This window comes from Hemitrygon akajei, chromosome 12 (genome assembly GCF_048418815.1).
Source record: "Hemitrygon akajei chromosome 12, sHemAka1.3, whole genome shotgun sequence".
NCBI classification, from domain to species: domain Eukaryota; kingdom Metazoa; phylum Chordata; class Chondrichthyes; order Myliobatiformes; family Dasyatidae; genus Hemitrygon; species Hemitrygon akajei.
The window spans coordinates 33426185-33441041 of record NC_133135.1 but is presented as its reverse complement, the minus strand read 5'-3'; the positions used below and the strand labels follow the sequence as shown (position 1 = coordinate 33441041).

The 14857-nt window shown below is 43.4% G+C and overlaps 1 protein-coding gene across 2 annotated transcripts in view; it reads left to right on the top strand.

The window, feature by feature from the left end:
• Positions 1 to 5523: 5523 nt before the first annotated feature.
• The window catches only part of LOC140736869 (monocarboxylate transporter 13-like), a 40296-nt gene continuing 30962 nt past the window's right edge, over positions 5524 to 14857 (top strand). The window contains exon 1 of one of the 2 annotated variants that reach the window (XM_073062867.1): positions 5524 to 5593. In XM_073062867.1, the coding sequence (XP_072918968.1) occupies positions 5557 to 5593 (37 nt within the window). In that variant the 5' untranslated portion in view covers positions 5524 to 5556. The remainder of the gene's footprint in view (positions 5594 to 14857) is intronic. The other variant, XM_073062868.1, reaches the window with a different exon arrangement.

Below are 14857 nucleotides of genomic sequence, written 5' to 3'. Positions count from 1 at the left end.
AGTCATGGCTGCAAGATGATTGTAGCTGGGAGCTTAATATCCAAGGATACCCAATATACTGAAAGGACAGGCGGGTAGGATATGATTAAGGAGTTTAAGGTACAGGAACCCTTAGGAAATAATGATTGTAATATGATAGAATTCACCCTGCAGTTTGAGTGGAAGAAGCTAAAGTCAGATGTATCAGTATTACAGTGGAGTAAAGGGAATTACAGAAGTATGAGAGAGGAGATGGCCAGGGATGACAACAGAGCAGCAATGGCTTAAGTCCTGATGAAGGGCCACAGCCCAAAATGTTGACTGTACTTTTTTCCATAGGTGCTGCCTGGCCTGCTGATTTCTTCCAGCATTTTGTGTGTGTTGCTTGGATTTCCAGCATCTGCAGAATTTGTTCGGGAATGGCTGGAGTTTTTGGGAGCAATTCAGAAGGCATAATATAGAGACATCTCAAAGAAAGGGAAGGACTCTAAAGGCAGGATGATGTAACTGTGGCTGACAAGAAAAGTCAAAACAAACATAAAAGCAAAAGAGAGGGTGTATAATAGAACAAAAATTAGTGGGAAGTTAGAGGATTGGGAAAATTTTAAAAACCAACAGATGGCAACTAAAAAAACCATGGGGGGGGAGATGAAATAGCAAGGTAAGCTAGCGAATAATATCAAAAGGTTTTTTTCAGATACTGTATATAAAGAGTAAAAGAGAGTGACAGTAGATATTAGAGTGCTGCAGAATGACACTGGGGAGATAGTAATGGAGACAAGGGAATGTTGGAGGAACTGAATAAATATTTTGCATCAGTCTTCACTGTGGAAGACACTGGAGGTATGCTGGTAGTTCAAGAGTGTCAAGATGCAAAAGTGAGTGTAGTTGCTATTACTAGAGAGATGGTGCAGTTGTGATAACTGGGAAACCAAAAGGTCTGAAGGTAGATGTCACCTCCCCCGATGGACTACACCCCAGGATTCCAAACGAGGTGGCTTAAGAGTAATTAAGAGCATTAGTAATGATTTTTCAAGAATCACTAGATTCTGGCATGGTTCCGGAGGACTGGAAAATTGCAAATATCGCTCCACTCTTCAAGAAGGAATGGAGGCAGAAGAAAAGACATTATAGGCCAATTAGCTTGACCTCAGTGGTTGGGAAGATGTTGGAATCAATTAATAAGGATGGGGTTTCAGAGTACTAGGAGGCATATGACAAAATAGGCCAAAGTCAGCATGGTTTCCTAAAGGGAAAATCTTACCTGACAAGCATGTTAGAATTCTTTAAAGAAATAACAAGCAGAATTGGAATCAGAATCAGGTTTAATATCAACAGCATGTGTCATGAAAATTGTTAATTTAGCAGCAGTACAATGTAATGCATGATAATATAGAAAAAATAAATAAATAAATCAATTACAGTAAGTATATATGCATATATTAAATAGTTCAATTAAAAATAGTGCAAAAACAAAAATAATTAAGAAAGTGAGGAAGTGTCCAAGGGTTCAATGTCCATTTAGATGGCAGAGGGGAAGAAGCTGAGTGTGCTGACTTTCTGAGACACCACTCCCTAAAGATGTCCTGGGTACTTTGTAGGCTAGTGCCCAAGATGGAGCTGACTAAATTTACATCTTCTGCAGCTTCTTTCTGTTCTGTGCAGCAGCCCCTCCCCCCCAGTACCAGACAGTGATGCAGCCTGTCAGAATGCTCTCCACGGTACAAATATAGACATTTTTGAGTGTTTTTGTTGACTTGCCAAATCTCTTCAAACTCCTAATATAAGTATAGCTGCTGTCTTGCCTTCTTTATAACTACATTGATATGTTGGGACCAGGTTAGATCCTCAGAGATCTTGACACCCAGGAGCATGAAGCTGCTCACTCTCTCCACTTCTGATCACTCTATGAGGATTGGTATGTGTTCCTTCGTCTTACCCTTCCTGAAGTCCACAATCAACTCTTTCATCTTACTGATGTTGAGTGCCAGGTTGTTGCTATGACACCACTCCAGTAGTTGGCAAATCTCACTCCTGTACGCCCTCTCATCACCATCTGAGATTCTACCAACAATGGTTGCATTGTCAGCAAATTTATAGATGGTATTTGAGCTACGCCTAGCCACACAGTCATGGGTACAGAGAGAGTAGAGCAGTGGGCTAAGCACACACCCCTGAGGTGTGCCAGTGTTGATCGTCAGCGAGGAGGATATGTTATCACCAATCTGCACAGATTGTGGTCTTCCAGTTAGGAAGTTGAGGATCCAATTGCAGAGGGAGGTACAGAGGACCAGGTTTTGTAACTTCTCATTAGGACTGTGGGACCGATGGTATTAAATGCTGAGCTATAGTCGATGAACAGCATCCTGACACAGGTGTTTGTGTTGTCTAGGTGGTCTAAAGCCATGTGGAGAGCCATTGAGATTGCACCTGCCATTGACCTTGTGGTGAACTAGATATACCTGTCTGACTGCTCCTGTGGCTCCTCCCACAGACCCCTGTATAAAGGCGACTGTGGTCTGCTGCTCTCCCTCATTTTCCCCAGGATGTAGTGTTGTTTATTCTTCCAGTCAATAAAAGCCGATATCTCGTTTCCTAAGTCTCAGCGTGAGTTATTGATGGTGCATCAGACCTATTATGGCGATGGGCAAATTCCAATGGGTCCAGGTCCTTGCTGAGGCAGGAGTTCAATCTAGTCATGACCAACCTCTCAAAGCTTTTCATCACTGTTGATGTTGAGTGCTACCAGGCGATAGTCATTAAGGCAGCCCACATTATTCTTCTTAGGCACTGCTATAATTGTTGCTTTTTTGAAGCAAATGGAAACTTCCGCCCGTAGCAGTGAGAGGTTGAAAAAGTCCTTGAATACTCCTGCCAGTTGGTTGGCACAGGTTTTCAGAGCCTTACCAGGTACTCCATAGGGACTTTCCGCCTTGCGAGGGTTCACTCTCTTTAAAGACAGCCTAACATTGGCCTCTGAGACAGAGATCACAGGGTCATCAGGTGAAGCAGGGATCTTCACAGCTGTAGTTGTGTTCTCCATTTCAAAGCATGCACAGAAAGTGTCGAGTTTATCTGGTAGTGAAGCATCACTGCCATTCATGCTACTGGGTTTCGCTTTGTAGGAAGTAATGTCTTGCAGACCCTGCCAGAATTACCGTGCATCCGATGTCAGCTCCAAAATCATTCAAAATTGTCTCTTCACCCTTGAAATAGCCCTCCACAAATCATACCTGGTTTTCTGGTACAGGCCTGTGTTGCCAGACTTGAATGCCACAGATCTAGCCTTCAGCAGAAGACGTACCTCCTGGTTCATCCACAGCTTTTGATTTGAATGTACAGTAAGTCTTTGTGAGCACACACTCATCCACACAGGTTTTAATGAAGTCGGTAGCAACTGCAGCATACTCATCCAGGTTCAAAGATAAGTCCCTGAATACTGTCCAGTCCACCAATTCAAAGCAGTCCTGTAGGTGCTCCTGTGCTTCCCTTGTCCAAGCCTTCTTGGTCCTCATGGCTGGTGCTGCAGTCTTCAGACTCTGTCTATACTCAGGGAGTAGAAGTACAGCCAGGTGATCAGACTTCCCGAAGTGAGGGCGTGGAATAGCATGGTAGGCATTCTTGATGGTACTGTAGCAATGGTCCAGAGTGTTGTTTCCTCTGGTATTGCAAATGATCTATGATGATGATTGCTTAGTGATTTTTTCAGACTGTCCTGGTTAAAATCTCCCAAAACGATGAAAGGGTTATCATATGAGCAGCGATTGAAAGCTCTGGGCCTGTATTTACTGCAATTGAAAAGAATGAGGGAGGATCTCATTGAAATCAATTGAATGTTGAAAAGCATCAACAGAGTGGATGCAGAGAAGATGGTTCCTTTGGTGGGCCATCTAGAATGGAGGAGACGGCCTCAAACTAGAGGGACATCCACTTGGAACAGAGATGAGGAGGAATTTCTTTAGCCAGAAGGTGATGGATCTGTGGAATTTGTTGCCACAGCTGGGTGTGGAGGCCAAGTCACTGGACACATTTAAGGCGGAGGTTCATAGGTTCCTGATTAGTCTGAACGTGTAAAGTTATGGGGAGAAGGCAGGAGAATGGGGTTAAAAGGGAAATGGATCAGCCATGATGAAATGGCAGAATGGGCCTGATGGGCTGAATGGCCTAATTCTACACCCATGCCTATGGTCTTATGGTCACATTGCTGGAGATTGTTCGCCAATGATTGACGGAAGTGTGTGGCACCGAATTGTGCCTGAGGTTAGGTATGCAAAGGTGGTTTATAGTACTGGAGGATGCATTCCTTGCTCTGAGTACATGTGAGATTACTAAACTTCTTGCAACAGCGCATCTGGATTTTTATGGGTAGGCTCTGAGTTTTGACCTCCATGAATATCTGTCCCCATAATTTTCAGAGTTTGTGTTTGAAAGACATCCTGGCTCTCTGAAAATACTGGATCTCTCCTACTTTTCTTCACCTCCTTTAAGCCTCCATTCCACACCTGAGAACCTTGACTTGCTTCCTCCAATGTGGTGCAATTAGTCATTCTTTCCCGGGGACAGTTACTTCCTCCATGCATCCCACCAAAGCGTGCACCTAACTCTAACTGGTGGCAAGCATTCATGTTGTTTGCTACGGTGCTGATGTACAGCAAACTGAATGCAAAAATCAGATTTTACATTTATGCATGCCAGTCTCTTTAAATGTCCAGAACTAATTGTCCTTAAAGTTGGGACGGTGTGGTAAACTATGTATACCTGTCTGGACACGTCCCTCCGCTGACTGCTCTTGTGACTCCTCCCACAGACCCCTGTATAAAGGCGATTGGAGGCACTGCTCCTCCCTCAGTCTCCAGGATGTTGTGTGATGGTCTCTTGCTGCTAATAAAAGCCTATCGTTCGCCTCCCGTCTCCGAGAGTTATTGATGGTGCATCAGACAGTATTGGACATACAGGTCGGGTTAATTCCTTCCCTGAAAAACAAAAGTAAATCAGATGAATATTGTATGACAACATTTCTTGCTATTTAAAAAAAAACCTGATTTATCAGATTCCCTTTGATGCCATGATTTGAACATGTGTCACTGGGTCAATGGTTCAGATTTCTGGTTGGTAATTGAGTAACTTAACCAATAGGCAACCAACCATAAAGGATGTCAGAGTTCTGAACAGGTGGCACAAAGTAGATGTGCTATCGTGACTAGGTTGAAATCTGTTCAATTTAATTATAAATGTTCAAATAATTCAACAAACAAGAGTTAAAATAACATATTTCATGTAAATATCATTTCCTGTTGAGAAAAGAAAAGGGATATTACTTGAAAAACATGCAAGTGCGTTTAGCTGAAAATCTTGAGGATCCATATGCAAAGTATTCTTTTACAGTATTGAGCAGTGAATTTGCCATCGACTTGTGAAGGCTCGCGTTCGATCTTCAGCACGCGATTGATTGCTCACGTCTGCCAGACTGCCCGGGGAGGGGCGGTACCCCCGCCCTCCTTCCATAAAGTGACTGATGTGTGAACGTAGCTTCTCTGTTTTGTTTCCCCTTTACGATATCTGTTTCAGAATGAGAAGATGCAGATTAATTGGGCCATCGCAATACAAAGTAAAGGTACTGTGCAAGGTACGAGCAATGTGTCAAAGACACTTTGATTAGAAAAACTCTAACATTGCCACAATGAAGCAAAAGCTGTTGTTTTATTCCGTGCACTGTCGGATCATTTAATTAGCATGTATAGTTTATTGCATTGCTGATTTATTACTGCATTAAAAATCTGAAGTTCAGACAGAAAATTACAAGTTATTAGTTGATAATCGAGAGAATCTGCAGATGCTGATGCTGGAGGAACTCAGCAGGCCAGGCAGCATCTATGGAAAAGTGTACAGTCGATGTTTCGGGCCGAGATCTTCCGGCAGGTCTGATAACTAAATTATTAGTTGGTCGGGCAGCACCTGTGGAAAGAGTAGCAAAGTTAATATTTAAAGTTGATGACCGGTCAGTCCACAGTCCACAGCTGTGTGATTATGGCACAAACAGGAGAAAATCCAAGCAACACTCACGAAATACAGTCGGCGTTTCGGGCCGAAACCCTTCGGCCTCTGAAAGACAATTAGAGATGGAACAATGGATGCTGACATTACCTCAGCTTCTTCATCAGCATCGTGTACAATACTCTGCCAGAGCCTCGGCGACCACTTTCATCCACTGCGATCTGTCGGCTGTCAAACCGCTTGCATCTCTGGCGGCGAGGCTGGTCCACTTCTCGATGTTGTCGATCCAGGTTGTCCTCTGTCTGCCTCGGGAGCGGCTTCCTTCAAGCACAGTGCGTTCTTGAGATATGTCCAAAATAGCGAAGTTTCCTTTGGAAAACGGTTTCCAGAAGTATTGGTTTCATGCTGATCTTTTCTAGGATGAAATTGTTGGGTCTCCTTTCAATGTATGATGCACTTAGGATCCATCTGTATGTCCACATCTCAAATGCTGTCAACTTCTTTTCATCAGCTGCTTTCAGGGTCCATGTTTCACAGCCATATAGGGTTACTGACCAGACCAGACCCTTGAGGAGGCCTATCTTGCTGTCAGTGCTCACAGATCTATCTTTCCAGATGTTCCAGAGTTTGTGGTGGTGCCTGTGTGTGCAATTGCTAGCCTTCACCTTATTTCCTTGCTGCATTTGTTTGTCATTTAGTTCTGCACCAAGGTGTATAAAGACAAGGTATATATAAACATTATCTATATCCCATAAATTAATGTAAATTAAAAGGCCCCACTTTAATTTGTGGGAAATTTAAACTTTATGATATATAATTTAAAGAATAACGAGCTGTTTGTAACACACACACACAATCCGGAGGAACTCAGTAGGTCAGGCAGCTTCAATGGAGAGGATTTGTTCCCCTCAGTAGATTCTGCCATATCTGCTGAGTTCTTCCGGCATTTTGTGTCTGTTGCTCTGTATTTCCAGCTGCAGAATCTCTTGTATTTAACAGCTGATCGTGTCTGAATCTCAACCAGCCTGCACAATGCTGTTTGTCCTCCACACACTCACAGTAAGTCAGAATTGGAAATGGGAATCTTATCCTCAACCATTAGGCTTCCAAAGATGCTACCTGATCGGCAGAGTGTTTCCAAAATTTTCTTGGGCAATCAGTATAATAGAGCACATTCATCTCAAGCTTAAAAGCAGGTGTCAAACAGAAAACGGGTAGCATCTTTGGAAAGAGGAAACAGGTAATGTTTCAGATGTGAGACCTTTCATCTGACTTGAAACACTGGTCCATTTGCTTTTTCCTAATCATAAGGAAAGTGTACCAATATGTTCACTTTCTTAGGAGGTTAAACAGGCTTGGCTTGCCACCGAGCCCTCTTAACAAACTTCTACAGATATACCATTGAAAGTATCCTGACAGGTCCGGTACAGAAATTCTTACAGATATGTAAGATGCTGCAGAGGGTAGTGGACTCTGCCAGATACAGGCATATCCCTCCCCACCATCAGTAGTAATTACAGGAGGCACTGTCTCAGGAAGGGAACATCCATCATCAAAGGCCAGCACCATCTGGATCATGACGTCTTCTCACAGCTACCATTGGGCAGGAGGTACAGAAACCTGAAGTCCCACACCACAAGATTCAAGAACTTTTCTTCAACCGTTCTGTTTTTGAACTCTTCAGTTGGTCTTAGACCATCTGGACAATACAAACAGATACATTGGCATGGTGTTCATCGACTATAGCTCAGCATTTAACTGTATCATTCTCACAATCCTGATTGATAAGTTACAGAACCTGGGCCTCTGCAACTAGATCCTCAACTTCCTAACTGGAAGACCACAATCTGTAGGATTGGTGATAATATCTCCTGCTCACTCACAATCAGGGGTGTGTGCTTAACCCACTGCTCTACTCTCTCTATACCCTTGACCGTATGGCTAGGTATAGCTCAAATACCATCTATAAATTTCCTGATGATACAACCATTGTTGGTAGAATCTCAGATGAAGATGAGAGGGCATATAGGAGCTAGTGGAGTGGTGCCACAGCAACAACCTGGCACTCAACATCAGTAAGAGCTGATTGTGGACTTCAGGAAGGGTAAGATGAAGGAACTCATACCAAACCTCATAGCGGGATCTGAAGTGGAGAGAGTGAACAGTTTCAAGTTCCTGGGTGTCAAGATCTCTGAAGACCTAAACTGGTCCCAACTTATCAATGTAGTTACTGTGGAGAGCAATCTGACAGGCTGCATCACTGTCTGGTATGGGGGGGGGGGGGCGGGGAATGGGTTGCTACTGCACAGGACCAAAAGAAGCTTCAGAGGGACATAAATTTAGTTGGCACCATCTTGGTTACTAGCCTACAAAGTACCCAGGACATCTTCCAAGAGTGGTGTCTCAGAAAGGCAGCGTCCATTATTAAGGACCTCCAGCACCCAGGATATGCCCCTTTCTCACTGTTACCATCAGGTAGGAGGTACAGAAGCCTGAAGGCACACACTCAGCGATTCAGGAACAGCTTCTTCCCCTCTGCCATCCGATTCCTAAATGGACATTGAACCCATGAACACTACCTCCATTTTAATATATATTCTGTTTTTGCACTATTTTTAATCTATTCAATATACATATTCTATAATTATTCTGTATTATATATTGCATTGAACTGCTGCTGCTAAGTTAACAAGTCTCATGACACATGATAATAAAACCTGATGCTGATTTTAATCAGCGAAACTAAACATTCCAGGTTAGCAACACTGTGTCCATTTTGATCACTTTGCACTAAAATAACAACACACACAAAATGCTGGTGGAACACAGCAGGCCAGGCAACATCTATAGGGAGAAGCACTGTCGACGTTTCGGGCTGAGACCCTTCGTCAGGACTAAAATACTTTGTTTTCACTTTGTTCTAATTGTATTCTTTCTTCTAAAGCTTATGTATAATATGTTTAATTTCTGTTTCCTTATGAATGTTGCTCATATGATGCAGTGTCTGTAATGCTGCTATAAGTAAGTTTTTTTTTAATTGCACCCATGCGTATGACAAGTCAGCCTTGACTTTCCACAGATGCTGACTAAATTGATAAGAGTTTGCAGCACTCAACAGGCTCTTCAGCCCAACTTGGCCATGCCAACTATGTTGACGGCAGGATGTTTGCACTTGATCCCCAGTACTCTAAACCCCTCCTATCCATGTACTTATCTTAGACGGCTTTTAAATGTTGCTAATGTGTCCACTTGAATCACTATTTATCACCATTAGTACCTCACCAGCATCATTTTCTAGTGGGCCGGTATCGACTTTCATCTCCCTTTTACTCTTGATAATACTGAAAAATCTTTTAGTGTCCTGCTTTACATTATTGGCTCATTTGCTCTCATGTTTAATCTTTTCCCTTCTAATAGCTTTTTTAGTTACCTGTTGTTGGATTTTAAAAGCTTCCCAGTCATCCAATTTTCCACTCACTTTTGCTACCTTATATGCCCTTTCCTTGGCTTTTATGCCGTCCTTAACTTCCCTCGTCAGCAAATTACTCATTAAGTATCTCACTCACATTCTCTGCATTCAAAAATGTTCCCTCCTTTATCCTTGAGTGGTCCCACCCTCTACCAGGTTATCCACTTGCTCTTGACGTATGTAGAGAATGCCTTGAGATTCTTGTCCTACTACTCCAGGACTTTTCATGGCCCTTCCTGGCTTTCCTAACTCCCTTTAGTTCTTTTCGGGCTTCTTTATACTCATCATGTGCTCCGTTTAATCATACCTTCCGAAGCTTTATATAATTTTTCTTTCACTTCTTGACTAGATTTATCACCTCTCTGGACATCCAAGGTTCTGCTATCTTTCCACCGCCGTCCTTCCTTCTAACAGGAACATACCTTTCCTGTACTCTGCAATTGATCTTTAAACACTCTCCACATCTCTGATGTGGACTTGCCAGAGAAAAAGTGTTCTCACTTAACACTTCTTAGTTCCTGTTGAATGTCCTCATAGTTTTCCCTATTCCAATTTAAAACTCTCCAAAAGGACCATATCTATCCTTATATATAGCTTTCCTGAAAGTTAAGGAATTGTGGTCACTGTTCCCAAAATGCTCACTCACTGAAAGGTTAGTCATCTGGCTTGGCTCATTACTCAACACCAGGTCCAGTACCTCCTCTTGTTAGACCATCAATGTCTTGATTTAAGAAACCTTCCTGGATGCACTTAACAAATTCTGCCCATCTAATCCCTTTGCACTAAGAAGGACCCAGTTTATATTAGGGAAGTTGAAATCCCCCATGACAACAACACTATTATTTTTAAACATTTCCATAATCTGATTACATATCAATGTCCCAGTGGCTATTAGAGGTCTTTAGTACAATCAGTGTGATTGAACCTTTCCTATTCCTGATTTATACCCTATTGTCTGACCCCTCCATTATGTCTCCCCGAGTGCAGCTGTGATATTGTCCCTGATTCCTCCCCCCCCCCTTTTACCTTCTCCTTGATCTTCCCTAAAACTTTGAAAATCTGGTACATTAATCACACATTCCTGCCCGTCTCTCAACCAAATTTCAGTAATAGCTACAACAGTGTACTTCCTCCTACTGATCCATGCTCTAAGTTCATCACCCTTACCCATAATACTTATAGCATTAAAACATGCATACATCAAACTATCCTGCCTAACATAGCTGTTTCAATATTTTCCCTGTCATCTACCTTCTGGAAAGATCCTTCTCTTACTGACCTAGGGCTCTGGTTCCCAGCCTCCTGCAAAACTGGTTTAAACTCCCTTGAGTTAGCATCACCAAACTTCCTGGCCACGATATTGGTTCCCCTCCAGTTCAGGTGCAACCTGTCGTTTTACAGGTCAACCCTTTCCCAGAAAAGTTTCCAATGATCCAAGAACTTGAAACCCTGTCCCCTGCATTACCTCCTCAGCCACTCATTCATCCTTGCTAGCACCCCATTCCTACCTGCACTAGCCCGTGGCACAGGGAATAATCCACATTACTACCTTGGAGGTTTCTCACTTCATTCTCTTCCCTAACTCTATGTACACACTGTAGGACCTCTTCCCCCTTTCTGCCTATGTCATCAGTGCCCATATGCACCATAACCTCTGGCTGTTATCCTTCCCCCTTGAGAATATCCTGCAGCCACTCCAATACATCATGAACCTTAGCATCCAGGAAGGAACACACAATCCTGGTGTCTCTTGCAGCCACAGAATCTCCTTTATGTTCCCCTAACTATCGAGTCCCCTATACATACTGCACTGCCAGACTTTACCCCTACTTTTCGAGCCACAGAGCTGGCCACAGTGCCACCAGCCTGGCACTGCAGCTGTGACCTGATCCCTCCCCTGACAGTGTCCAAAGAGGAGTACTTGAGGGGAACAGCCACAGGGGAACTCTACACTGACTTCTTAATCCCCATCTACTGTCCAAAGACTGTACTCTGGGTGTGACCAACTCTTCAAAAGTCTCATCTATAATATCTTCAGCCTCCTGAGTGATCTTGAGAACTCCAACTCCTTGACCCGGTCAGTCATGCGCTAAATTTGGCTGCACTTCCTGCAGATGTAGTTATCAGGGAAACTGTCAGCTATCCTGAATTCCCACAGCTGACAAGAGGAACATTCCATCCTGACTATTCTATACAAAAAAAAATAGAAAAAAGGCTTACCTCTTCTTAACTGTGCCTCTGCCTGTTCACATTGAAGCTTGTTAGGCCAAAGCCTCCTACTCTTGACACTGGCACACTCTAACAATGGCTGCTCTGCTTGAGCCTACCTTCCTTTTCTTTGCAGCTGAGTTTGGGCCTCTGACAACAACACGTACCATCCCTGTGCAGCCCTAAAAGGCCGGCCTTGCCCGAATTTGCTCCTTTTATTCTCTCTCTCCCGACTTCTGTAGGGCTCCGACACCGGCACGCACGATCCCTGTGCCTGACCGGATTTTCCCGAGTCTTCAGTGGGCCTGTGACGCCAACAGATCTTTCAAATCTCTCACCTTGGGTAGGACTACAACCAGGAGTTATGGGTTAAGGGTGAAAGATGAAAAGTTTAAGGGGAAGATGAGGGGAATCTTCTTCACTCAGAGGGCCGTGAGAGTGTGGAATGAGTTTGGACAGGTACATTGATGGTAGGGACATACATGGAGGGCTATGGTCCTGGTGCAGGTCAATGGAAATGGTTTTGGCATGGACTAGATGGGCTACGGAGCCTGTTTCTGTGCTGTACTTTCTTTAACACCTTTGATCTCAAACCAATGTCATCTTATTTTTAAAACCCACTCCCTGTGCTTCCACTTTGTCTGTGCTCTCATGGTCTTATATACCCCTTTCAGGTGATCTCTCAGTCTCCTACATTCAAGGGAATAAAGTCCTCTCCTTATAATTCGGACAACATCCTAGTTTAATAACTTCTTTCCTGTAACTGGCTGACCAAAACTGGACACAATACTCTAAGTGTGGCCTCACCAACATCTTAAATGACAGCCACATAACTTTCTAATTCCTGTACTCAATACGCTGGCTGATGAAGGCCTCTGTGCTAAGTGCCCTCTTTGCCACTCTGTCAACCTGTGACGTTGCTTTCAATGAACTGCACCTGCATTCCTAGATCCCTCCGTTCCATAACACTCCCCAGGGCACGAGCAGTCATTGTACAAGTCGCACCCTGATCTGATCTACCAATACCTCACATTTATCTGGATTGAAAGCCATTTTGCAATCCTCAGCCCACATGCCCAGCCGATAAAGATCAACCAGCGGATTCATTCTCTGCTATCTGCGCACCACCTATTTTAGAGTCATCTGCAAATTTTACTTGTGCTTTCACATACAAATCGTTTACGTAAATGACAAACAAAAAAGGTCCGCACCAACCCCTGTGGCACCCCACTGGAGAAAGGCCCCAGTCTGAGAAACAACCTTCGATTCAAAGTATCTTTATTATAAAAGAATGTATAAATGATACAACCTTGAGATTTATTTGTTCACAGTGGCCACAATGTAAGAAACCTGAAAGAGCCCCATTAAAGAAAAAAGTAAAAATAAAAGACCAACACCCGATGTGTAAGAGAAAGAAAAAGAAACAAAGACTATGTAAACCATCAATGGTTCTGCATATTACAAAACCGGAGCCAATTACTAATCCATTCTCCCTCTGATTCAATGCAATCTAGTCTTTTAGACAAACTGCCATTAGGGGTCTTACTGAAGTCGAGTCCATATAGAAAAGAGCTACTCTACCTTTATCTATTCTCATGATTACCTCAAAGAACTCAAAGAGACTTATCAGACATAACACCTTGCACACAAAGCTGTGTTGACTGTCAGAGGCATCAGTGGAAGCTGAAGGCAATGCTGTTGGTCTGGCTGCTGCTGCCTCGCCCAGGTAGGTCATCCCCTACATCAGTATCTTACCTCAGTAGTGGGTAAGTTGTTGGAGATGTTCCTGTAAGGCAGGATTTATGAGCATTTGGAGAGACATAATCTGATTAGGGATAGTCAGCATGGCTTTGTCAAGGGCAGGTTGTGCCTTATGAGTCTGATCAAATTATTTGTGGATGTGACTAAACACATTGATGAAGGTAGAGCAGTGGATGTAGTGTTTATGGATTTCAGCCAGGCATTTCTTAAGGTAATGGATTTCATTAGCTTCCCCATGCGAGGCTCGCTCATTCAGAAAGTACTGAGGCATGGAATCTAAGGAGACCTTGCTTTGCGGATCCAGAACTGGCTTGCCCACAGAAGGCAAAGAGTGGTTGTAGATGGTTCATATTCTGCATGGAAGTCGGTGACCAGTGGTGATCCGCAGGGTTTTTTTCTGGGACCCTGCCTCTTTGTGATTTTTATAAATAACAAAGCGTGTTAGAAGGATGAGTTAGTTAGTTTGCCGATGACACTAAAGTTGGGGTTGTTGTGGTGAGGCTGGAGGGCTGTCAGAGGTCACAGTGGGACATCGATAGGTTGCAGAACCGGGCTGAGAAGTGCCAGATGGAGTTCAACCCAGATAAGTGTGAAGTGGTTCATTTTGGTAGGTCAAATATGATGGCAGAATATAGTATTAATGGTAAGCTCTTTGCAGTGTGGAGGATCAGAGAGATCTTGGGGTCCGAGTCCATAGGACACTCAAAGCTGCTGCACAGGTTGACTATGTGGTTAAGAAGGCGTATGGTGTATTGGCCTTCATCAACCATGGGACTGAGTTCAAGAGCCAAGAGGTAATGTTACAGTTGTATAAGACCTTGGTTACACCACACTTGGAATACTGTGTTCAGCTCTGGTCATCTCACTACAGAAAGGTCGTGGATACTATGGAGAGAATGCAGAGGAGATTTACAAGGATGTTGCCTGGATTGGAGAGCATGCCTTATGAGAATAGGTTTAGTGAACTGGCCTTTTCTCCTTGGAGCGACAGAGTATGAGAGGTGACCTGATAGAGGCGTATAAGATGATGAGAGGCATTGATCATGTGGATAGCCAGAGGCTTTTTTCCAGGGCTGTAACGGCTAACACGAGGGGGCACAGTATTAAGGTGCTTGGAAGTAGGTACTGGGGAATATCAAAGGTAAGTTTTTTACAGAGTGGTGGGTGCATGGAATGATGGTGGTAGAGGCAGATACAATAGGGTTTTTAAGAGACTCTTAGGTAGGTGCATGGAGCTTAGAAAAATAGAGGGCTATGCAGTAGGGAAATTCTGGGCAATTTCTAGAGTAGGTTACATGGTCAGCACAACATTGGGGGCTGAAAGACCTGCAATAAGCTGTAGATTTCTATGTTCTATGTCCTAAATCAGACCCTGTCTTTAAATATTGCTAGTTTCTATCCCTCAGAAACTCCTTCCTTCTTAAGCAACAGTATTATTGTACAGTA